General features: G+C 38.2%; 1 protein-coding gene across 2 annotated transcripts; it reads left to right on the forward strand.

Annotated features, from left to right (window-relative positions):
* The first annotated feature begins 6,727 nt into the window (after positions 1–6,727).
* Clec4d (C-type lectin domain family 4 member D) lies at positions 6,728–23,356 on the forward strand. Of its 2 annotated transcripts, none has more exons than XM_052174800.1 (6): positions 6,728–6,898; positions 9,728–9,820; positions 14,226–14,333; positions 15,252–15,403; positions 17,434–17,549; positions 21,157–23,356. In XM_052174800.1, exons 1-6 carry the CDS (start codon positions 6,871–6,873, stop codon positions 21,302–21,304), a joined length of 645 nt encoding a protein of 214 aa, XP_052030760.1. In that variant the 5' UTR covers positions 6,728–6,870; the 3' UTR covers positions 21,305–23,356. The 2 variants fall into 2 exon arrangements, with proteins under 2 accessions (XP_052030760.1, XP_052030761.1); XM_052174801.1 differs by having other exon boundaries at positions 15,255–15,403.
* The last annotated feature ends 1,653 nt before the right edge of the window (positions 23,357–25,009 follow it).

Consider the following 25,009-nt stretch of genomic DNA (forward strand, 5'->3'; position numbering starts at 1 on the left):
AACACCAATAGTGTATGCTCTAAGAGCAAGAATTGACAAATGGGACCTCATAAAATTACAAAGTTTCTGTAAGGCAAAGGACACCATCAAGAGGACAAATCGGCAACCAACACATTGGGAAAAGATCTTCACCAATCCTACATCAGATAGAGGGCTAATATCCAATATATATAAAGAACTCAAGAAGTTAGACTCCAGAAAACCGAACAACCCTATTAAAAAGTGGGGTACAGAGTTAAACAAAGAATTCTCACCTGAAGAACTTCGGATGGCGGAGAAGCATCTTAAAAAATGCTCAACTTCATTAGTCATTAGGGAAATGCAAATCAAAACAACCCTGAGATTTCATCTTACACCAGTCAGAATGGCTAAGATTAAAAATTCGGGAGACAGCAGGTGTTGGAGAGGGTGTGGAGAAAGAGGAACACTCCTCCACTGCTGGTGGGGTTGCAAATTGGTACAACCACTCTGGAAAGCAATCTGGCGGTTCCTCCGAAAACTGGGCACCTCACTTCCAGAAGATCCTGCTATACCACTCCTGGGCATATACCCAGAGGATTCCCCACCATGTAATAAGGATACATGCTCTACTATTTTCATAGCAGCCCTATTTATAATTGCCAGATGCTGGAAAGAACCCAGGTATCCCTCAACAGAAGAGTGGATGCAAAAAATGTGGTATATCTACACAATGGAGTACTATTCAGCCATTAGAAACAATGAATTCATGAAATTCTTAGGCAAATGGATGGAGCTAGAGAACATCATACTAAGTGAGGTAACCCAGACTCAAAAGGTGAATCATGGTATGCACTCACTAATAAGTGGATATTAACCTAGAAAACTGGAATACCCAAAACATAATCCACACATCAAATGAGATACAAGAAGAAAGGAGGAGTGGCCCCTGGTTCTGGAAAGACTCAGTGAAGCAGTATTCGACAAAACCAGAATGGGGAAGTGGGAAGGTGTGGGTGGGAGGACAGGGGAAGAGAAGGGGGCTTATGGGACTTTCGGGGAGTGGGGGGCTAGAAAAGGGGAAATCATTTGAAATGTAAATAAATTATATCGAATAAAAAAATTTAAAAAAATGCTCAACTTCATTAGTCATTAGGGAAATGCAAATCAAAACAACCCTGAGATTTCACCTTACACCAATCAGAATGGCTAAGATTAAAAATTCAGGAGACAGCAGGTGTTGGAGAGGGTGTGGAGAAAGAGGAACACTCCTCCACTGCTGGTGGGGTTGCAAATTGGTACAACCACTCTGGGAATCAGTCTGGCGGTTCCTCCGAAAACTGGGCACCCCACTTCCAGAAGATCCTGCTATAGCACTCCTGGGCATATACCCAGAGGATTCCCCACCATGTAATAAGGATACATGCTCTACTATGTTCATAGCAGCCCTATTTATAATTGCCAGATGCTGGAAAGAAACCAGGTATCCCTCAACAGAAGAGTGGATGCAAAAAATGTGGTATATCTACACAATGGAGTACTATTCAGCCATTAGAAACAATGAATTCATGAAATTCTTAGGCAAATGGATGGAGCTAGAGAACATCATACTAAGTGAGGTAACCCAGACTCAAAAGATGAATGATGGTATGCTCTCACTAATAAGTGTATATTAACCTAGAAACCTGGATTACTCAAAACATAATCTACACATCAAATGAGGTACAAGAAGAAAAGAAGAGTCGCCCCTTGTTCTGGAAAGACTCAATGAAGCAGTATTCAGCAAAACCAGAACGGGGAAGTGGGAAGTGGTGGTTGGGAGGACAGGGGGAGAGAAGGGGGCTTGCGGGACTTTTTGGGAGTGGGGGGGCTAGGAAAGGGGAAATCATTTGAAATGTAAATAAAAAATATATCGAATAATAAAAAAATTAAAAAAAAGAAAGAAAACACACATACATGTGGAAACTGAACAATATTCTACTCAATGATACCTTGGTCAAGGAATAAATAAAGAAATCAAAGACTTTTTAGAATTTAATGAAAATCAACATAGAACATACCCAAATCTATGGGACACAATGAAAGCAGTGCTGAGAGGAAAACTCATAGCCCTATGTGCCTGCAAAAAGAGAGCCAAAATCAATCAAGTAGAAACAAAGAGAACCAAACAAAGAGAACCAAACAAAACCAGGAGCTGGTTCTTTGAGAAAATCAACAAAATAGATCAACCCTTAGCCAGACTAACCAAAGGGCACAGAGACAGTACACAGATTAACAAACATAGAAATGAAAAGGGAGATATAACAACAGAAACTGAGGAAATTCAAAAAGTCATTAGATCCTACTACAAAAGCCTATACTCAACACAACTGGAGAATCTGGAGGAAATGGACAATTTCCTTGACAGATATAAGACACCAAAACTAAATCAGGATCAAATAGATCATCTAAAGAGTCCCATAACACCTGAAGAAATAAAAAGGGTCATAGAAAATCTCCCAACCAAAAAAAGCACGGTACCAGATGGCTTCAGTGCAGAATTCTATCAGACCGTCATAGAAGACCTAACAGCAATACTCTTCAAACTGTTCCACAAAATAGGAACAGAAGGAACTCTACCCAACTTGTTCTATGAAGCCACTATTAAGTTGATACCAAAACCACACAAAGATCCAACAAAGAAAGAGAACTTCAGGCCAATTTCCCTTATGAATATTGATGCAAAAATAGTTAATAAAAATCTTGCCAGCTGAATCCAAGAACACATCAAAACGATCATCCACCATGATCAAGTAGGCTTCATCCCAGGGATGCAGGGATGGTTCAATATAGGAAATCCATCAACGCAATCCACTAGATAAACAAACTCAAAGAAAAAAACCATATGATAATCTCATTAGATACAGAAGAAGCATTTGATGAAGTTCAGCATCCTTTCATGAAAGCTAAAAGTCTTGGAAAGAACAGGAATTCAAGGCCCATACCTAAACATCGTTAAAGCAATATACAGCAAACTGGTAGCCAACATCAAACTAAATGGAGAGAAACTTGAAGCAATCCCACTAAAATCAGGGAGTAGACAAGGTTGTCCTCTCTCTCCATATCTTTTCAATATAGTACTTGAAGTTCTAGCTAGAGCAATTAGACAACTTAAGGAGGTCAACGCCATACAAATTGGAAAGGAAGAAGTCAAATTATCACTATTTGCAGATGACATGATAGTCTACTTAAGTGACCCAAAAACCTCCACCAGAGAACTCCTACAGCTGATAAACAACTTCAGCAAAGTGGCTTGTTATAAAACCAACTCAAGCAAATCAGTTGCCTTCCTATACTCATAGGATAAGCAGGCTGAGAAAGAAGTTAGGGAAATGACACCCTTCACAATAGCCACAAACAATATAAAGTATCTTGGTGTGACTCTAACCAAACAAGTGAAAGATCTGTATGACATGAACTTCAGGTCTCTGAAGAAGGAAATTGAAGAAGACCTCAGAAAATGGAAAAATCTGCCATGCTCGTGGATTGGCAGGATTAATATAGTTAAAATGGCCTTCTTGCCAAAAGCAATCTATAGATTCAACGCAATCCCCGTCAAAATCCCAACTCAGTTCTTCACAGAGTTAGAAAAAGCAATTCTCAAATACATCTGGAATAACAAAAAATCCAGGATAGCTAAACCTATTCTCAACAACAAACGAAATTCTGGGGGAATTAGTATCCCTGACTTCAAGCAATACTACAGAGCAATAGTATTAAAAACTGCATGGTATTGGCACAGTGACAGACAAGTGGACCAAGGGAATAGAATTGAAGACTCAGAAATGAATCCACACACCTATGGTCACTTGATCTTCGACAAGGAGCCAAAAACATCCAGTGGAAAAAGATACCCTTTTCAACAAATGGTGCTGGTTCAATTGGAGGTCAGCATGCAGAAGAATGTGAATTGATCCATTCTTATCTCCTTGTACTAAACTCCACTCCAAGTGGATCAAGGACCTCCAAGTAAAACCAAACACAATGAAACTAATAGAAAAGAAACTGGGGAAAACCCTTGAGGACATGGGCACAGTGGAAAAGTTCCTGAACAGAACACCAATAGCTTATGCTCTAAGATCAAGAATTGACAAATGGGACCTCATAAAATTACAAACTTTCTGGAAGGCAAAGGACACTGTTAAAAGGACAAAATGGCAACCAATAAATTGGGAAAGGATATTCACCATCCCTACATCTGATAGAGGGCTAATATCCAATATATATAAAGAACTCAAGAAGTTAGACCCCAGGGAACCAAATAACCCTATTAAAAATTGGGTACAGATCTAAACAATGAATTTTCACCTGAAGAAATTCGGATGGCCAAGAGGCACCTTAAGAAGTGCTCAATATCATTAGTCATTAGGGAAATGCAAATCAAAACAACCCTGATATTTCACCTTACACGAGTCAGAATGGTTAAGGTCAAAAACTCAGGAGACTGCAGGTGTTGGCGAGAATGTGGAGAAAGAGGAACACTCCTCCACTGCTGGTGGGGCTTTAAGATGGTACAACCACTTTGGAAGTCAGTCTGGCGGTTCCTCAGAAAACTGGACATGACACTTCTGGAGGACCCTGCTATACCTCTCCTGGGCATATACTCAAAGGATTCCCTGGCATGCAATAAAGACACATGCTCCATTATGTTCATAGCAACCTTATTCATAAAGCCAGAGGCTGGAAAGAACCCAGATGTCCCTCAAAGGAGGAATGGATACAGAAAATGTGTTATATTTACACAATGGAATAGTACTCAGCAATTAGAAACAATGAATTCACATAATTTTTAGGCATATGGTTTGATCTGGAAAATGTCATCCTAAGTGAGGTAACCCAATCCCCCAAAAATGCACATGAAATGCAATCTCTGATAAGTGGATATCAATTAGCCCAGAAGCTCTGAATACTGAAGGCACAAATTGCATAACAAATGACTCCCATGAAGAAGCATGGAGAGGGTCCTGATCCTGGAAAGGATTGATCTAGCGCTGGAGCGGAATATAAGGACAGAGAAAAAGGAGGGAAGTGATTGAAGAATGGGTGGAGAGAAGAAGGTTTATGGGACATATGGGGAGGGGGGATCTGGGAAAGGGGAAACCATTTGGAATGTAAACAAAGAATGTAGAAAATAAAAATATTAAAAAATTCTCTAAAAATTCTTTTTATTGAATATATTCTTCATTTACATTTCAAATGTTATACTGTTTCCTGGTTTCCTCCCTTCCCCAAGCTCCCTACTTATCCTGCCACCCCCTGCCTCCAAGAATATTCCCCTCCACCCAATCTATTCTCACCTACTCCACCTTGATTGCCCCACACTGGGGCATCTATTGAGCCTTCATAGGACCAAGTACCTCTCCTCCCCCTGATATCTGACAAGGCATTTCTCAGCTACATTCTTGCCTGGAACCATGTGTACCCCTTGATTGATATCTTAGTCCCTGGGAGCCCTGGGGTATTTGGTTGGCCAATATCGTCGTTCTTCCTATGGAGCTGCAAAACCCTTCAGGTCCTCTAGTCCTCCTTCCAACTCCTCCATTGGGAACCCCATGCTCAGTCCAATGGTTGGCTGCTAGCATCTGCCTCAGAATCTCTAAGGCTCTGGCAGTGCCCCTCCAGAGGCAACCATAACAGGCTCCTTTTGGTTCGCACTTCTTTCCATCCATAGTAGTGTCAGAGTTTGGTGACTGTTTATAGGATGAATCCCTAGGTAGGACCATCCCTGGGTGGCCTTTAAGTCAGTCTCTGCTCCACACTTTGTCTCCATAATTGCTCCTGTGAATATTTTGGTCCCTTTCTCAGAGGAACCAAAGTAACCCCACTTTGATCTTCCTTCTTCTTGAGCTTCCTGTGATCTGTGAATTGTAACTTGTTTATTTTGAGCTTTTGGTCTAATATCCACTTATCAGAGAGTGCATACCATATGTGTTCTTTTGTGATTGGCTTACCTCACTCAGGATGATACTTTCTGTTCCATCCATTTGCTTAAGAATTTCATGAATTCATTGTTTTTAATAGCTGAATAGTACTCCTTTGTGTATATATACCACAATTTCTGTATCCATTCCTCTGTTGAAGGACATCTGAGTTGTTTCCAGCTTTTGGCTATTAAAAATAAGGCTGCTATGAACATAGTGGAGCATGTGTCCTTATTACATGTTGGTGCATCTTCTAAGTATAGGACCAGGAGTGATATAGCTGGGTCCACAGGTAGTACTATGTCTAATTTTCTGAGGAACCACCAAACGGATTTCCAGAGTGGTTTTACCTGCTTGCAACCCCACCAGTGTTCCTCTTTCTCCATATCCTCTCTAGCATCCTGTAGGTGGAGCCAGAGATCACAATGGTGTCTATCATACAACCTTTTTCCTATTGAAATCTAATCAATGACTTCACCAACCTTTTCCTCAATTCTAAAGCAAAAAATTTCATGTCTCCATATGCAACATGTGCACAAAACCTATGTTAATATCTTGTTTATTGTCATCTTTGACACATCTAATTGATCTAGAGAACTTTCTAACCCTTGTTTTACCTCACACTATGTTTGAAAACATGACATATGAGTAGCAAACCACATTGAGAAATCTTACATGACACACTTCTGGAAGTTTCTACTGACTGTTTTGGGGTTGCTTTCTCAATTTCCTTTTCTTCTTTGCTTCATCTGTTCTAGTACATTAGAGGAAACTGTTTTTAAGATTTATTCTTTTTCACTTGGCTCTCTTATACTGAACACTTACTGATCTTACCAGAATAGGTCAGATGTATTGATGTCCAATCTTAAATGTTTCTGAAGAGATACCTGTGATAGAAATATACATTCTGGGCAAGAAGTAAAGGGCAGACCAGAATCTCCTGACACACATAATGTGGCTAGAAGAATCCCAAATGAAATGTGAGTCTCTCTCTTTATCTATCTATCTATCTATCTATCTATCTATCTATCTATCTATCTATCTATCTATCTATCTATCTATCTACTTATCTAACTATTTATATATCTAATTCCCTCCCTCCTATTCTTTTTCTCTTCTCCCCTTTCTTTTTTCCTCTGATCTTCCTCCTCCTCCTCTTCCTCCTCCTCCTCATTCTACTCTTCTTCCCCTTAATTCTTCTTTCTTCAAGATAAAGTCTTGTAATGTTGCACAGGCTGGTCTTGAATTTCTGTGTAGCTTAGTATTGCCTCAAACTTGATATTCTTTATTCCAACTTCTGAGGGCTGAGTTGACAGTTGATGTGTGATCATGCTTAGCCCTTTTCACATTTAACTAGGTTTAAGACTATGATTTTAAAATGTGAACTGATGACAGTGTAAAGATTAGAGATGAGGGGGATGAGAACACAATGAGAATGGTCTTGATGGAGATAAAGGGCATGGCTGATTACTGATAAGCTGTAAAACAGATTCTAAGAACAAGGAAAGGAGATTCTAAAATCAGATAGAAGCAAGAGTGGAGATAAAATATATATTAAGAAGAAATGAGATAAAAAGAAAAGGAGAACTAAATACTTTGGAATTTTCCTTTGACAGGAAGGGAGAAAAATAATATATAGAACACATAGACATAGGCTCAAAGTATGTCAGACTCTGTCTGGTTTCCTGATTGATTTAAAGGATGCTACTGGATCTGCACTGTGAGACTGTTAAATAATACTTTGTTATAGTAATTATATTACATTACTACAAGCAAGCTATTGATGCATCTTCTGGATATGAAATGGCCATTGCAACATGAACTCCCAGCAGCTGTGGTCACCTGCACAAGACTTGGCGTAATATTAAACTAACAAGATCAGTTAACATTCCAGCAGACAGCACTTAGTGGACTCTGGATTACAGAGACAAAGCAGCAAAGGAGAGAATGTGAAAGGGGAAGTGGGAAGGTGTAGGGGATGCCTGGGAATGGGAGAAAGAAGGTGAGATAGGGGGCAGGGCTTAAGGATGGTCATGATCAAGATACAGTGCCTAGATGTATGAAATTACCAAAGAATAAGTAATATATATTCTAGTAATAAATGTGTTGAAAATGTTAAATTATGCTTACAATTTAAATCTTGCTTAATCTCATCAGTCTGCTAGAGCTAACTTCATCAGGACCATGTTGTATTAAAAAACCTGATTGTTTTTTGGTTTTGGTTTTGTTTGTTCATTTGTTTGCTTGCTTTTTTTGGTTGCTTAGTTACATATATGTGCGTTTTGCTTGTTTGTTTTTGGTTATTATTTTGTGTTTAGAATCAGAAACAGTGTCTACCACATGCTAGAGAATTAAGTGCTCCACCCTGAGCTATGTATACCCAACCCTTTCTTTACTTTTTAATTTCTTCACAGACTAGCACTGTGTTTCCTAGGCTAGAGTTTAACTCCCTCTGTAACCCAGGTAGCTCTTGAATTTACAATTCTTCCCTTACCTCATGAGTAGTTGGCATTGCATTTCTGTTGCACCAGACCTGGCAGAAAAAATACAGCAAGAAGTATTTTTTTATACAAATAAATGCACTTATTTCTGGGTCCTGGAGTTTTAGATTGAAGTTGGTACAGCAAATGTAATGCATTTATAAATGGATAAATGATGGGCCACTAGGTGAAGGCACCTGCCATCAAGCCTGAGGACCCACCCAGTGCAGGGACAGAACAAACTCCTACAGGTTGTCTTCTGACTTCCCATATGTGCACCATGGCATGTGCGCGCGCGCGCGCACACACACACACACACACACAGACAGAGCTAAGAATGAATAAATGCTGCTCATTGATGCTTCTCAGGGTTTATTTTTCCTTCCTACTCAGCAACCCAGCCGTCTCTCTACTTGAGTATATTCTCTCAGCCATGCCAATACTGCATGCTTTCAATATGCTTTTTGAATAGATATGAAAATCTTGCCACAATATTTTAGTTTATAGTTCCCAGATGGTGCAGACCTTCATTTGTTTGATGACCACTTATAATTTCAACAGATTAAATTTACTGCTTATTAACCAGACCACCCAATGCTCCCATGGACTAGACCACCAACCAAGGAATATACAGGGAGGGCTCCAGGGCTCCAGTGCATCTGTAGCAGACCATGGCTTTGTCTGACATCAATGAGGGGGAGGACCTCGGTGCTGTGGAGGTTTGATGCCCTAGCATAGGGAGATGCTGTAGAGGTGAGGTGGGAGTGGCTAGGTAGGTCAGGAAGCACCCTCACAGAGGCAAAGTGGAAGGTGAGAGGGCAGATGGGATGGGAGGGTTGTTGAGGAGTAACAAGGAAGGGCTATATCATTTGATATGTAAACAACAGGAATGATTAATTTTTTTAAAAAAGACAAAAGAAAAGTAAAAATAAATAAATTATGCAATAAACTGAAAAAAAGCTTATTGCTCATAATTTTGCTCAGTGTTTTGAGTTTAGAAACTATGTCTTCAATAATGCTATTATAAGAGCTTTCTTCTTGCATGTGAGTGTGTGTATGTGTGTGTGTGTGTGTGCACCTGTATTGCACTGTTATATAGACGCTTTGATTTTTATGACTTTTGTATTCTGATGTTCTGTTTATGAAAACATTTCTTTATAAAAACAATCTTAGCAGGTTCTAACATTGGTTTAGTCACAGGAAATATTTAAGTCTCTTGAACTTCTAAAATACTTTACACACTTTCCTATTTAGCCTGCTCCTTGATAATCATGACTTCCCTTATCTTACGGCAGAGAGGAGACTAACCTATTTTCCTTCTTGTTTTAGCAAAAGGTTCCCGGAATCCCACTCTGATCCCTTGCGTCTTCGCTCTTGTATCCATCTTGCTCCTCAGTGCTTGCTTTATCTCAACTTGTTTGGGTAAGTTACTGGCCAGAGTGAAACTCCTTTTGAGTTATCTTTTCCAGGAATTTCCAACATGTGTTCCTGAAGTCTCGCTTCTCCTCAGTTTATCCACATGTAACACATTTCCCTTCTTAGACTTATTATCAGAGTTGTGCATTTGATTTCTTTTTTAAATTTGTATGAGACTTCTCTGCTTGCTTCCAAAATAATCACTTTGCTGATGCATGACCAACATGTAAAAGCTCTAAGCACTAAATGTGTCCATATCAAGATTGAGAACAAACATGTATCCATGAAGCCATTGCCACCATTAATGTCATAGAAAATCTTGTTCTTTCTGACATCAAGCTATAAGACAAGGTTATGACTGAATTAGTATGTTGTAGGCTGGAGCAAAGAACAAACAGTGGCAGCATAGACTCTGAATATGTAATTCTTAATCTAATATTGAGGGGGATATTGCAGAGTTATGGGGAAGGTTTTGTTGAATTCATGTTGTAGACTTCATTGATTATATTTAATAAATAAAATCAATTTAATAAATGACATCATACCATGTACAAATAACAACCTGCTAGTGAAACCAGAAATCTCTAAGATAGGATTTTTAGTGTATTGATGTATGAAATATATATTAATCTGTCAAAACAATTGGAAACATTCAGCAATAAAATAAAAATGGACAGTCTTAAGTAGGCACTACAGAAAAGGATAACATAACACACATACACACACACACACACACACACACACACACACACACATTATCAACCTTGTTGGTTGTTAGGGAAATAAAACTGCAATTCACAGTGAGTCACCATCACTGAAACACCAGGATGGTAGTGTCTCAAAATACACAGTGTCTCATGATGAAGATGCAGGAAACTTGGACCTGTGATGCTTAACTGCAGGAGGGAGCCTAAAGTAGGAAATCTGTTTGGAGAGCTTTCCTATGTATGTAGTGTCCAGCAACTACATTCTAAAGGCAGGTTCTCTGGAAGGAGAGATGGGAATTGGACAGGGTGGCAAGAGAAAGCACATGGAGATAGACATGGCTTCTGGTTCAAGTCTCAACCTTTAATGCATCTCTCCCCAGATACAAAGGCAGGCCAGGCCCCTCCCCTGAAGGGTGGAAACCAGTTCTGCTTGTTCTGCAGTAGGTGAGCGGGTCAGGTTGCTGGCTGCTATTCTTTGAGGACAAAGGGCTGGAGGAGGTCACAATTCCTCCCTTTTTATTAATTTTAAGAAAAACCAGTGGATAAATATCCATCAAAAGATGGTGGGCTTTGACCAGAGGGGGAAAGAATTGACCATGACCCCCTTAAATATTATATGACATCTTTTGCAGAGGAGGGAAATAGGCTTCCTTATTATTATTATTATAAGGACAGTCTTTCAACCCCAATGCAGTCATGTGTGCTTTCAGGGAACTCAGAGCCAGAAAACATGGTCCTTCCCTTGGAGAGCTTTGCCTCACACCTCCTGTTGGTGTTCATGTTTGTTTAATTAACAAACACACATAGATCTGAGTTCTATGTGGCTCCATTTTTGGATATCCACTGGTAAAGTAAATGCCTTGTGAATGTGAGCTGACTGGCCTTCATAGCAGCCCACCTTCGAGTCCTGGAAGCCATTGCTGTAGCAGCCCTTCGAGTGCTGTATCTGAGAGATACTTGCTTGAAACACAAAAGAAGAGATTAAAAGAAAAAAAAACTGCTTGGGATTTATCTGGAAGGTCCAAGGTATTTAATTTGATTGCAAATTTGTGACTTAGGCACAAGGCCTGGCTTGCAAATGAACTGCTAGTGAACAAAGGAGCCTATCTTCCCAACTATGGGAGAAGCAGCTTTGAGAATACTTTGAATTAGTCATACTTACCAGTTGATTTAGGGTCTCTATCTACCTGCCATATCAATTTTTCTGGCAGCCATTGGCCTCCATATTCTTTTTGAGAGAAAATATAAATAGAACATTTTCTCCATATTAAAACAGGGTCTGGACCTTTCCATGTATTAGTTAACGTGTCCTGCCATTTAACCATGGCATAGGAATTAGAAGTGGCAAGGTGCCAATGGCGATCTGCTGCAGACTGACCTTTAGCATCAGTTTGCAAGAAATTCAAAACAAACAAAACAAAAGCAAGTCATGCTTTAGGTGATTTTGGAGGGTACAGTTTCTACCTTCTTTGTTTTAAAAAGCCAATTTTTAAGAGTGTTATGTGCATGCTCAACAATTCCTTAGCCCATTGGGTTATAAGGAATCTCAGTTTTATGTTCAATTCCAAATTCTTTACAAAATGACATAACGTTATTGCCAGTGTAGTCTGGCCCATTGTCCATCTTAATGACTTTGGGTAATCTCATGGTATAAAAAGCTTGTGAACAATGATTGATTACATTTAGAGGATTCTCCCAAATGTAGAGAAATAAAAAGAAATCTTGAACAAGTATTAATGCAAATGTGTATAAATTTTAATTTAGTGAGTTACATGCATTTGTCAAATATGATTGGGCATAAGACCACATGGATCAACCCCTAAATGGGGAGCTGGAGATAAGGAAAGGCAGTTAGGGCATTGTTTTACAATCATATTTTGCTTGTTCCTCTGTGATTCCATATCAGAGTCTTAATGTATGGCTAGAAAGGTGGAACCCATTATGATCATGTCTAGCCAATTTAACAGGTTCTAAAACTAAAGCCTCTCCTATTAGAACTTTGTCAATTCAATGATTGCTTTCAGCTAATGCTCCAGGAAGACTGTAGTGAGCTCATATTTGGCCAATATACAAGGGATTTTTTTCTAAGAAAAATGTTTCGCAATAGTGAAAACAAAGATCCTGATGATGTATTAAAATTAAATGTGCCATAGGTTTCTAATAAAAGGATAGATTCTGCAACCTACAAGCTAATTGTAAAAAGATTAAAAGTATTATTTATAGGTTGAAAAACATTTAATACCACCCTCAGCTCTGCTAACTGAGCTGAGCCCAGGTGTTTCTATAACCACCTGTTGATTATTAATAAGATATCTATCTCTTCCTTTAGAAGAGCCATCTATGAAAATCAAAAGAGCATTATACAGCGGCTGTAGAGATCATATTAGGAAATACAAACTCATGCACATCCAAAAACTTTATTAATCTATCTTGAGGATAATGGCCATCTATAGTTCCTTCAAATCCGATTTGAGCAAGCAACCAATCTGTGCCATGCTGCTTCATCTAAGAATGATTTTAATGTAAACCTTGATTTACATTAAAGGGCTGAATAATGATATCTGGTTCTTTGCCAAAACAAGATAGCGAATGCTTCCTTCCAAGTACAATTATTTGGGCCATTGCCTCATAATATGGCAGAACATTACATTTAGGAGACACCCTTAAATGAATCCACATAAGAGGAGACTTTTGCCACAATACTACTATAGGCAAATGAGTCGTTATAATTTCTCCTTTAGATTTGTTTTTCTAAGTTAGTTTAACAGTCTTCAATTTTTCTGTCCCACAATTACTAAAAGCTTGAAGCAAGGCAGTTTACCTAATCTGGGACAATTAATAGTTAAAGTGTATTCAATATTTTTCACACATGCACACAAACACCGGCCATCCTGCTCCAAGGCACACATGCCTTACAGATGCAAGGTCAAAGACGCTCAGAGTAATACAGTTCACAATGGCCTAATACTGGAAGCCATGAAAGTGCTCAAAGCCAAAGAGATCAGGGTGTTTTACTCCTTTGAAAAGAACAGGTCACTGTCCAGTTATGGATGGACTATAACTATAGGCAGCAATATTGCTTCAGAAACAGTACTTGGCATAAGACAGCACCAACGGATGCAGGGCATCTGAGTCCATCTATAGAGATTTGTGTGGTCTAAGCTGAAACTGTGGATCAAAGCACAAGGTGAATATTTTAAAAGTTACAAAATGGAAGAATGGATCCTGCTGGTATATAACGGCTACCTTGGGTATTGACAATATTCTATCTTTTGAAGTAAGCAATCTTTGCCAGGAGTATTCACATTACACTAATTTATTATACATTTATGGTTTTCTTTTTTACTTTTCAATATTTGATTGTGTTCCAAATAAAAATGTTACTAAACTTGTAAAATTCACAAAACTTTGTGGAACTAGTCCAGAGCTTACCAAAATCCCCACTCAAATTCTGGGGAAATAAACTGAAAATACTATGTATCTAAAAGATTCCAAAAATTCCAATATAAATCATAGACAATATGATATGATCACAAAATAGTAGCTTTCACTGAATTTACCTGGGATCATGAAATAGCACAGGGAAAAAAAATAGTATGTGGGGACCTTAACTGCGAGGGAAGGAGAAGTGAGGGAGATCAGCCTACTTTTCTAAATTGATGGCTACACAGCAAAAGAAAATCAACTACTTTTCCTGGTAACAGTGACTCATCATTACTTTTTACGCTGGAAGAGAGGAAACGTGGTGAATCTGTCAGACTACCACACAAGGCTAACATGCACCCATGAGGAGTCACCACCTGGAGCTACAGGTAGCAGTGAACCTCTTTATTTGCTTCTATCCAGCCTTCAGAGAGCATCTAAAGGAATGATGAGGAATCTGTAGGAATGAGAACAGGCTGCAAAATGAGTATCAGTCAACTAGGACAGAGAAGTTTCTCATTACTCTAATCAATTGTTGTAACACATTACTAAAGTGTGTGTGTGTGTGTGTGTGTGTGTGTGTGTCAGAGAAAGAGAGAGAGAGAGAGAGAGAGAGAGAGAGAGAGAGAGAGAGAGAGAGAGAGAGAGAGAGTCAGTCAAATGCAGGACCTTGTACATGCTAGGCAATTGTTCCACAACAATAGAACTTGTTTTTTGAGACACAGTCTCACTGTGTAGCCCAGGTTGGTTGGCTTGGAACTAGTGACATTCTTGTCTCTGTCTCTTAAGAGCTTAGATTTAATGTTAGTATTATTACCCCTAGATTGTGGGCATTTTTGACATCTGAAATATAACAAGAACTTCATTCAGTTTTTCCTTGACTCAGATATATTGTGAGAACAGTTTGTTCTTGTTGAGATGCCTATTTCTTTATTTGTATTCTGGAATTTATAATGTTAAGAAAAACTAAACACTTGAGTTTTACATAGTATTTGCTTTTCATACAAATAGAATATCCTGTAAAAGGCTTTGTTACAGGAACACTTTGTTTAAATTAATTTATCCCTTCTATCTCTCAATTCTTTTCTTTCATTGATAAATATCAAACTTAGGACTTTCCATATTCTAAGAAAGTGCTTTATCATTGAGTCACATTGCTAGCTTGGGAAATAATTTAAATACAAAAGCAAAATACATGAAGGGACACTGAATATCTTTTGAGGTAATACTTTAAGTTAGATGACTGTGCACCTGTCACAAATTAGATGCTCCTTGGTAACTAACATCTATGTCAATTCTTACCTGAGGAGGTACGTGGACCTGCTGTCCTGTTAGCTGGAGTGCCTTCCAGTCAAACTGTTACTTTCCTCTTAATGACAACCAGACCTGGTATGAAAGTGAGAGAAACTGCTCAGAGATGAGCAGTCATCTGGTGACCATCAACACCGAAGCAGAACAGGTATGCATTAGCTTACTCCATCCTAATGCTGTGGTTTTACTCTATAGCTGCGACAATCACAACAACCAAAAGTAAATTCAAAGAGGGAAGAGTTTCTTTCAGCTCACAATTTAGGGTCCAACATTGAGAGAATTCAGGGCAGAGATTCATGCAGGAACTTAGAAACCAAGGAGGAACACTACTTTCTGACCCACTCAAAGACTCACACTTAGCTTTGTTTCTCTTCAGCCCAGGACACTTGCCTAAGGAATGGTGCTGCCCACAGTGGGCTGGGCCCTCCTACATCAATTAACAATATACACAATTCCACACAGATGTTCCCAAAAGCCAATCTGATTTAGATATTCCTCAACGGAGATTCCTTCTCAGGTAACTCTAGGTTGTGTCAGGACCATCAGTAATTCTGTTGCTTTAAATCTCTTCATAGAGAAAAGATTTTTTTGGCTCTCTAATGTTCTTTCTTCATCTTTCTGATCAGCCTGGAAAGATTTTTCTTCCTCTCCCACTTTTTCCTTTTCTCTCTTCCTTCAAATCAACTCACTGATTTTGCAACTTTGCTTTTCCTAATACAAAGTCCAATATACACTGTAGCATTCTTTACCCTCCGTCTAATAATAGAAAATGTTGCACACATGAAAAATTGTATAGCAGAATGCATATTTTCTTCTTTTTAAACTAAAAATAAGTTCTTCTCTCATTCAATTTTTCACAACTATAGTTTCCCTTCCATCCACACCTCCTAGCACCTTTCTTACAAGAACTTCAAGCTAATAGCCATAACATATACAAGAAGGACCTGGTAGAGACCTATGCAGGCCCTGCACATGAGTAGAATGTAAATACATTATAAGTTAGAACATTTTTGGTCTTTCCAGACTTTAAGGATGTGCTAGCTCTCCCAGAAACCCATTCTTTCCTTCTCTGTGCTCCCTAGTCTATAACATTGTCTCTGCTAAAGCTCTTTGAGCGTAGTGGGGAGTTAGCACTTAGTCCAGTAACTTGCAGGTCTTCCAATGACTTCCACTTGATGGAAGACTCAGACCATACATTTCCAATTGTCTGTGAAAAGTCAGCCATAGAGTAGGACTCCTGAATATATAATTACATGAATAGTTAATCAGGGATTTCTTGTATATGAAAAATAGTTCTAACATGTGTTATTTATTCTAAGTAAATGCATTTGAAAGTAAATTCAGCATTTTAAGAGCTGAAATTGCTCTCTTCGTGTGATACATTTTCTACATGTGCCCTACCCAAGCTTCTTTTTTCTGTTGGTCAACAGAATTTGTTTAAGAATCCTGTATCATTGACTGCCATTTATAAATTTTCCAACTCTTCAAATGATATAAAATTGTATGAAATATGCAATTAAAGAGTTTTTTCTTTTATCAAAAATAGATTTTTTTTTACACAATATATTCTGATTACAATTTTCCCTCCTACTCCTATCAACTCCTTGCTGCCTCCCCTACTCTCCAGACCAACTTCATTTAGGTCTCTTATTAGAAAAGAACGGGCTTCTAAGAGATGACAACCCACCACAACAAAATAAAATATAATAAGATGAAACAAAACGTGTTACATTGAAGTTGGGCATGGCAACCCAACAGGTGGAAAAGAGACCCAAGAGCAGGCAAGAGAGTCAGAAAGCCACTCATTCTCATAGCTAGGAATTTCATAAAAATACGAAGCTAATAGTTATAATATATACACAAAGGTACTGGTGTAAGCCTATATAGGCCCTGTGCCTCACTGTAAGCCCATGTAGGACCTGTGTTCATATGTGACTTTGCAAATACTATCTCACTTCATTTTTACAGTGATCCTTTGTAGCAGTGGAATTGTCAGAAGACTCAGGGTTTGATGAGGTTAAAGCTTCCCCATCACGCTATACAGATTTAAAGACAGACATGTCTGATATCATGATGTTTATGCTTAGCTCGTGATCTCATTGTCTTTGTTTCTCCTTATTAGCCTAGTGGACATTGCAAAAGTGCATTTACTAAAAAAAATGTATATTTTGTATGCAGAATTTTGTGACTCAGCTTTTGGATAAACAATTTTCCTATTTCCTGGGACTTGCTGATAAGAATGTGGAAGGCCAATGGCAGTGGGTAGACAAGACGCCGTTTAACCCACACACGGTGTGAGTATATTGGTTGGGGCTAAGGGCATTTATAGGAAAACATGAGAAGGGCGGCAAGGAAAACTCATCCTAGAGCAGGGAACACCAGTGTAAGTGCTTTCTCAGTGGAGCACCAGCAGTTGGGCAGTCTCTGTATGCTGTGTTCCCACTGCAGGATAACCCTGTGACTTCAGCACAGTGTTTATGAAAGAACCGACATGATGAGAGTAATATGAACAAGGGTTTCTTAAGATTATCAGTCGGATAAACAATAGTAGAAGAGCTAAAATTAATTTTGAAAGAGTTTTAACCTGTTAATTTTCTTTTTTGAAACCATGGTAATATAATAATATATTACCACATGTATAGTTTGAATTTTCCTAGAAAGTAAAATAAAAATGTTAGACATGGTGGCACACACACACATAAGCCTTGTATTTATGAGATGGGATTGATAGAGTTGAAAATTTAAGGCAACTCTGGACTACATAGTGAGTTTTAGGGAGGACTTAGGTACATAGCAAGATGATGCTTTGAATGAAAAACAACAAAATACACACACACACACACACATATCAGAAGGACTAAAAAGGAACAACTGGTAGAACATGTGGTGCTAATACATTGACTATCAATTATTAATAATGTTTTGACACACTACATTCACGTGCACTCAAAAGGACAGCTCAGTATGGAGAACCCACATTTCTTTCTTTCTCTTTTAAAATCAGGTTTTGTTTTCCACTAAGAGTTTCACACAACGTGTTTTTCTCATATTTGCTCTTCTCCCACCCAGTATAGTGTCATCTTCATTTATTTCATGCCTTTTCTGTTACCTGTATGTTCTTGGAAATACTGTAGAAGGTCTATCAGGGGCCACAGTCTAAACATTGACTCTCCCTGTCCCAGCAGTTGTCAATTCCCATGGCTAGGGATGGGACTTGGTGCCCAGCTCCACTCTCCCTGCTGGGATCTGATTTGCCTTGAGCTTGCACAACGTTAGTGGGTGCTGCTGCAGTCCTGTGAATTTGTGCATTCAGCTGCCATGCTGTGTCTAGAGGACACCATTTCCTTGTATTTCATCCATCTCTTCTGGCTCTAACACATTTTTTTTTCATCAAGATCCTTGAATTTCTGGGTGATGTGATGTGATACAAATGTCCCATTTAAAGGGAGACAGTTTTTAGTATTTCATTTGTACCTTGGCCAGTTGTGTATCTCTGTGCTAACCTTTATCTGCTGCAAAAAGAAGCCTCCATGATGAAGACTGAGAGATGCACCAGTCTATGAGTATAATATTTTAGTCATTAGGAATCCTATTAGTACTGTGTCCATTTAGCAAACTAATAACATAGTTCTCCTTTAGGACCTAGGATCTATACTACAAATTCTTGAGCTGGCAATGGTGTCAGATAAGAGGTTCATCTTGTGGTACAGAACTTAAATCCAATAAGAAAGTTCATTACTCCTATAATGTTCATGTCACTCCATACCAGTATGTCTTGCCAGATAGTTATTATTATAGCTTGCCAAGTTTACAGCTGATTAATGCATACCCTGATAACATTCATAGCATTTTCCAGCCCTATGAAATCTAGTTAGTAGGGGCAAAGCTTCCAAGCAGTATCAACTTTATTTCTGTGACTCAAGTATGTTGTTGGCCACACTATCAAGTTCTGGAGTGTAACCTCTAATGTTGGTAATAGGTTGTAATATTTAGGGGTCTACTGAACCTCACTGGCCAAAAAATTTAAAAGAGGTTACCCATTCTTAGCACTAGTATTTAATTTGTTAGCTTTGTGTATTTAATAGGAGTAACTTATAGGGTGACTTCATTTTAAATCTATCTACATCTGTCTGTAGCTCTGTCTGTCTGTCTGTCTGTCTGTCTGTCCTTGTGGGTTATTTCATTCAGAATGATTGTTCTCAGCTCCATCTTGTAAATTTCATAACTTGATTTTTGTTAACAGCTGAATAATATTTTATGTGTAGATATACCACATTTTTAGTGTCTGTTCCTCAACTGTTGGACATCTAGGTTATTTCTATTTCTTGACTACTTGAGTAGAGCAGCAATGAACATGGATTAGGAAGAGTCTCGATCTACAGGAGGATCTAGAGTCTCTCGGGTGTTTGCCCAAGAACTGTATAGCTGGATCATTTGAGGAAGCTTCACATGGATTTACATAGTGGCTAAACCAGCTTACACTCCCACCAGCAATGAACAAATATTCTCCTTTCTCCACATGTATGCCACACTTGACAACATTTGCTTGTTTAGATCTTAGGCATTCTGACTGGGGCAAGATACAAAATAATCTGAAAGTGGTTTTACTCTGCATTGCCCTGATGGTAAAGAATATTGAGCATTTTAAAGATGTGTCTCTGCCACCTGGATTTCATCTTTTGAGAGCTCCATGCTTAGTCCTAGTCCCCATTTGTTTTCCCCATGTTTACCTATTTTTCCCTTCAGGTCTTTGTACGTTCTAGATACTAACTCTGTCAGAAATATAAGCTGATAAATGTTCTCTCCCCTCCTGCAGGCTGCCTCTTCCCTTGATTGATGGTGTCCTTTGGTGTATAGCAGTTTTCTACTTCCACAAAGTCCCATTTATTAGTTACTGGTCTTAGAGCCTTTCCCATTGTTCCAGAAGTCCTTTCCTGTGTCAATGAGTTCAAGGGCATTCCCTACTTTTTGCTCTGTTATATTCAGGGTATCAGGTTGTATCCAAGGTTCTTGACTCATTTGGAGTTGGGTTTTGTGCAAAGTGAGAGGTAAGAACTCTGTTTCATTATTTTTACACATGGATATCCAGTTTGGCCAGGACCATTTGGTGGAGATGCTGTCTTTTCTCCCATCTTCACTGTTGGCCTCACTGTGAAAGATAAGGTAGATGTATAAATGGAGATTTATGTATGCATCCAAGATGCTATTCCATTGAGCCACAGGCCTATTTTTAATGCCAGTGCCATGATGTTTTGTTTATGGTTTTTGTTTTGTTTTGTTTTGTTTTAAAGTATAGCTCTGTAGTATAATTTGAAATCTGAGGTGGTAATACCTCTAGATTTTTTTTTTAACTCTTCAGAATTGTTTGTTTATTCTGGGACATTCATGTTTAAATTAATTTTAAATTTAACTAAAGTGCATTTAAATTTGCTTTTTCAATTCTGTAAGTATTGCCTTAGAATTTTGATGGAGTCTGAGTAGAATCTGTGATCACTTTTGTTGAGATGAACACTTACACACTATGAAAGGGAGACCTTTTCATATTCTGAAATTTTTTTATTTCCTTGTTAGGGTTTTTAGTTTTTCATTGTATGAGTCTTTTACTTGCTTCATTAGACTTATTCCAATTTCTTTGGTTAAAGAAATGAGGGCTATTGTGAAAAGTATTGTCTCCCTGGTCCCTTATTTCTTTGTGTGTTTTGTCATCATATATATATATATATGGAGACTCCTGGTCTTTATGTGTTAAGGAAGCCACACTTCAAATGTTCAATAGTCATATATGGCTGATGATCTTGCAGTGCAGATTGTAGCTCTGTTTTACTCACATACTATATTTGTTCTGTTTCTCTGGATTGTCCCGGGATAAAATCTTGTCTCACAGTTATGCTTCTCTTTCAGATTCTGGGAAGATGGCGAACCCAATAACTTTATGGAAGAAGACTGTGTTGTCCTTGTTTATGTCCAAGATAAATGGGTCTGGAATGACTTTCCTTGTCACTTTAAGGTGAGAAGGATTTGTAAGTTACCTGGAATAACATTCAATTGAAAGCCCTTGAAGTGATCCTATCAGACCCTGGGGAAGTGTTCAAGTGTCCAAGCATCATAGAAATAGATAACACACTGGGTCATAGAGCACCGTTAACAATGAGGATGATTATTTTTGTTTAAATTTAATTCAACATACATAGTGTGGTTTGTGCTCTCTTTCTCTTCTCTCTCTCTCTCTCTCTCTCTCTCTCTCTCTCTCTCTCTCTCTCTCTCTCTCTCTCTCTCCCTCTCTCTCTCTGTCTTTGTCTCTGTGTCTCTGTGGGGACTACATACTGGCATGCACACACATGCTAATGTACACATGTTTAAGATAGTAAGGTTTTGTGGTGTTTTGGTAGAGAGAATGATCATCTTTCTGTGGGATTCAGTTTTTAATCATTGCTTCCTTGAGAGTATTTTAAGAATTTACTTTTCAATTGGTATGTTTTTGTTATATATTTAATGAAAGTATTAGATTATATTATATAATCTTTTTGTCATTTTTCTCCTGTCCAAATTGTTACCTCTTCAAATTCAAACTTACAGCAGAAAAATGGTAGTAATAAATCATATTTTATTCTTCTCTTATACATTACATTGTGGCCACAGAATCCCTCTAGTCTTCCCAATCCTCCCTACCACCTCTGTTTCAGATCCACTCCTCCTCCATTTCCCTTCAGAAGAGGGCAAGCCTCCCAGTGATGTCTACTGACTATAGCATAACAAGCTACACTAAGCTAGGCACAAATATTTGTATCACAGCTAGAAAAAACAACCCAGTAGGAGAAATAGTATCCCATTTAAACCTAAATCTCAGTTAAAATTTTTTAATTGATATTTTACTTTCACATTTAAGTGGTTACTAAATATCTACCAGGAAAACAATGTAAAAGGGGCTTCAGTGATTGTATTGCCCAGGTAGAAAAGAAGAATATAGACCTTTTAACAATTTTCTTCTTTTTCCATTCCAGCTGTTGGGTCAAAGCAGGTAGTTTCATGATGGCCTAACTTCATTGTAATGGCCTCTTTTTACCCCCCTTTAACTGAGGAAATAAAGTCCTAGGAAGCTAAAGAGCTCCCATTTTCATTGCTTGTTCATGGCAATCAGGACAATGGTTCACATCTACCTTTTCCTGGAGATGAACCCTATCTCCTTTGTACTTGCAGGGAAGTTAATGGAGATAAGCTGGCCTTTTTACTTGGGCAAGGACTCATTTCTTAATTATCTGAAGTTCCACTCTATTGGTGTTTTCATTTTAATTAATAATAAATAATTAATAAAGAGGCCACATTTTCATTTATTTATATAAATTGTTCTAATGTTTAAGAGCTGTACTATTGGCAACCTACAATTATGATGTTTGTACTATTAGTAGTTCAGTTGTGAGTTACCATAAGAAAACCTACTGGAGGCTATGGAGATGGATCAGAGGTTAAAATTGCTTGCTCCTCTTCCAGAGAACCTGAGTTTGCTTCCTAGTATTTATATCAGGTGGCTCATAGTGGCCTACAACACCAACTCTAGGGTATCTGACACTTTCCTCTGGTCTATACAACTTCTTCTGCTGATACAACACACATTCACATACACATATTCACACACACATGTGCACACATATATACATACACACAAAAATAAATAAATAAACATTTAAAAGAAAAGTACTGTTCAGGTTTTGCTTGAAATTTGATTTGCTGATATTTTCTACATCTGAGCTGAGAGTTTCCAAGCAACAACTTTTTAATTTTTCTTCTCCCCCACCACTTTGAAAGGCAATAGCTACTCTGTAAATTTGTTAATAATTTTCTGGGTTAAATGTAGAACATTAATGTTTGGTTCAGTGTGACAGTATAACATTGTGTTTTGTGTGTGTTTGTGAAAAAGTTGGTATGTTTAAAAGAAGTGGAACCAAGTACCTTGACATTGGGTTAGATACATTAATTAAATCATAAATCACAAGACAAGTTGAAATAATTTTAAGCATTAATGACATTTGTATGTTTAACATTATCCATTTTAATGTACAAACCATACACCTGTCTATGATGAAATCCAATTGTCAATAAAATATGATCATCCATTATCTCCTTCACTGTTTCTACAACTCTGTCTACAATCTGTTTCCTTCTGATAAGAATGATCATTCTCAGAACCTTTGCCATGTCTTGGGCTCCCAGCCTCCTACCTGGTTGAAAGCAGCAGAATTTTCCCATTTTCCCATTTCATTAATAGGAAATCAACATGTATATGTGTGAAAATATAAACAGTAGACATGTTAATAAAAACACAAAGTAATAGCAATGTATGAATGTAAACATATGCAGGAGGAGTTGGACAATGTGCCTATTTCAGCTGCTGCTGCAGTAAATAACCTCCCGCCCATACTTGAACAAGACATTTGGTCAGCTCAGTGGGTCACACACAGGACGAAGACATGAGAGTGGGAGAAGGACTAATGGGGAAGGAGTCTAGATGGAGAGGAAGGGAATGAGAGAAAGAAAGAGGGTGTATTAAAATGGCTAAAATCATTATATACTTTTATTTATATAAAATTATATACAAATCATACATAATTATAAAATATTGTATAATTATATAAATGTATGAAGCTATCAAACAGGAAAAAGTGAGAGAAGTGAAGGAAGTCTCTCTTCCTTTAGGAAGTCACATGCTCTAGTGCCTCTAGCGTAATTCCAACCATCAGGTTTTGTTTCTAAGATTTCTTTTCTGAATTTTAAACATTTTTTCCTTTAGAATTCCATGCAGTAAAATGAAACTAGACATGTACCTCTCACTCTGCCATAATCAGTTCCAAATGGATCAGGGACTTCAACTTAAGACCTGACACTTCCAAACTGCCAAGCAGAAACTAAGTAGAATTTCAAGATATAGGCTGCTGTTCAAGGTGTGCTTTCACATACTTGGACCTAGGCAAACTCCCTTTGACTTTTTGTTTTCCCTTCACTTATATCTAATGCTTAAAGTTTTAGGTGAGGGAAACTGTTTTTTGCTACTAGATGTAAAGGCCATCAATGAATCCTTGGGGTTTCAGCTGTGCCCTGAAGCTGAAAGTGTCATCAGATAACACTTGAAACTTGTCCCAGGATTTTCCCTACCTTGCTGTAACATATCTACATGGTTTTCCTACCAATATATTTGAACAATGCCATGATTTGATTCTTGGTTTGGTGTTTTTCTCATTGTTATACTAATTTTCACATAATTACTTCCGAGAAGGGATTGATACATTATCTGAGAACAATCTGAATACATGTATCTAAGAGGATAGATTAGAAGAGAAAGGCATAAACAAATATATTTAGTTTTATAATACACAAGTTTATTCAGGAATAAAGAAATGGAAATCTATGTTTTGCTATGTCTGAAAAAGAGGTGACTAACCCTGGGGTGTGGTAAAACATGCAATTTTGGAAATAAAGCACAACCTACTGCTAAAAAAGTAGGGGAACTTATAAGGCCTGTGCAGTCTTCTTACAGGGGTAGAGTCCTTGAAACCTGAGAGTCTTGAGGAGACAAGGGGGAGGGGCTCAGGGTTATGGTTTCCCTTAGTGAAGAAAGGCAGGTGAAGGCAAACAGGACCACCCTGCATTTCCTTCTTTATAACTTTCTGAGTTGTCATGTAGTGAAACAGTACTTCTTGCACCAATGAACAGGGAAGTGGAAAGGATTGGGTGGGAAAACGGGGGAGGGAAGGGGGCTGAT

Source organism: Apodemus sylvaticus, chromosome 2, assembly GCF_947179515.1.
Source record: "Apodemus sylvaticus chromosome 2, mApoSyl1.1, whole genome shotgun sequence".
In the NCBI taxonomy this organism is placed as follows: domain Eukaryota; kingdom Metazoa; phylum Chordata; class Mammalia; order Rodentia; family Muridae; genus Apodemus; species Apodemus sylvaticus.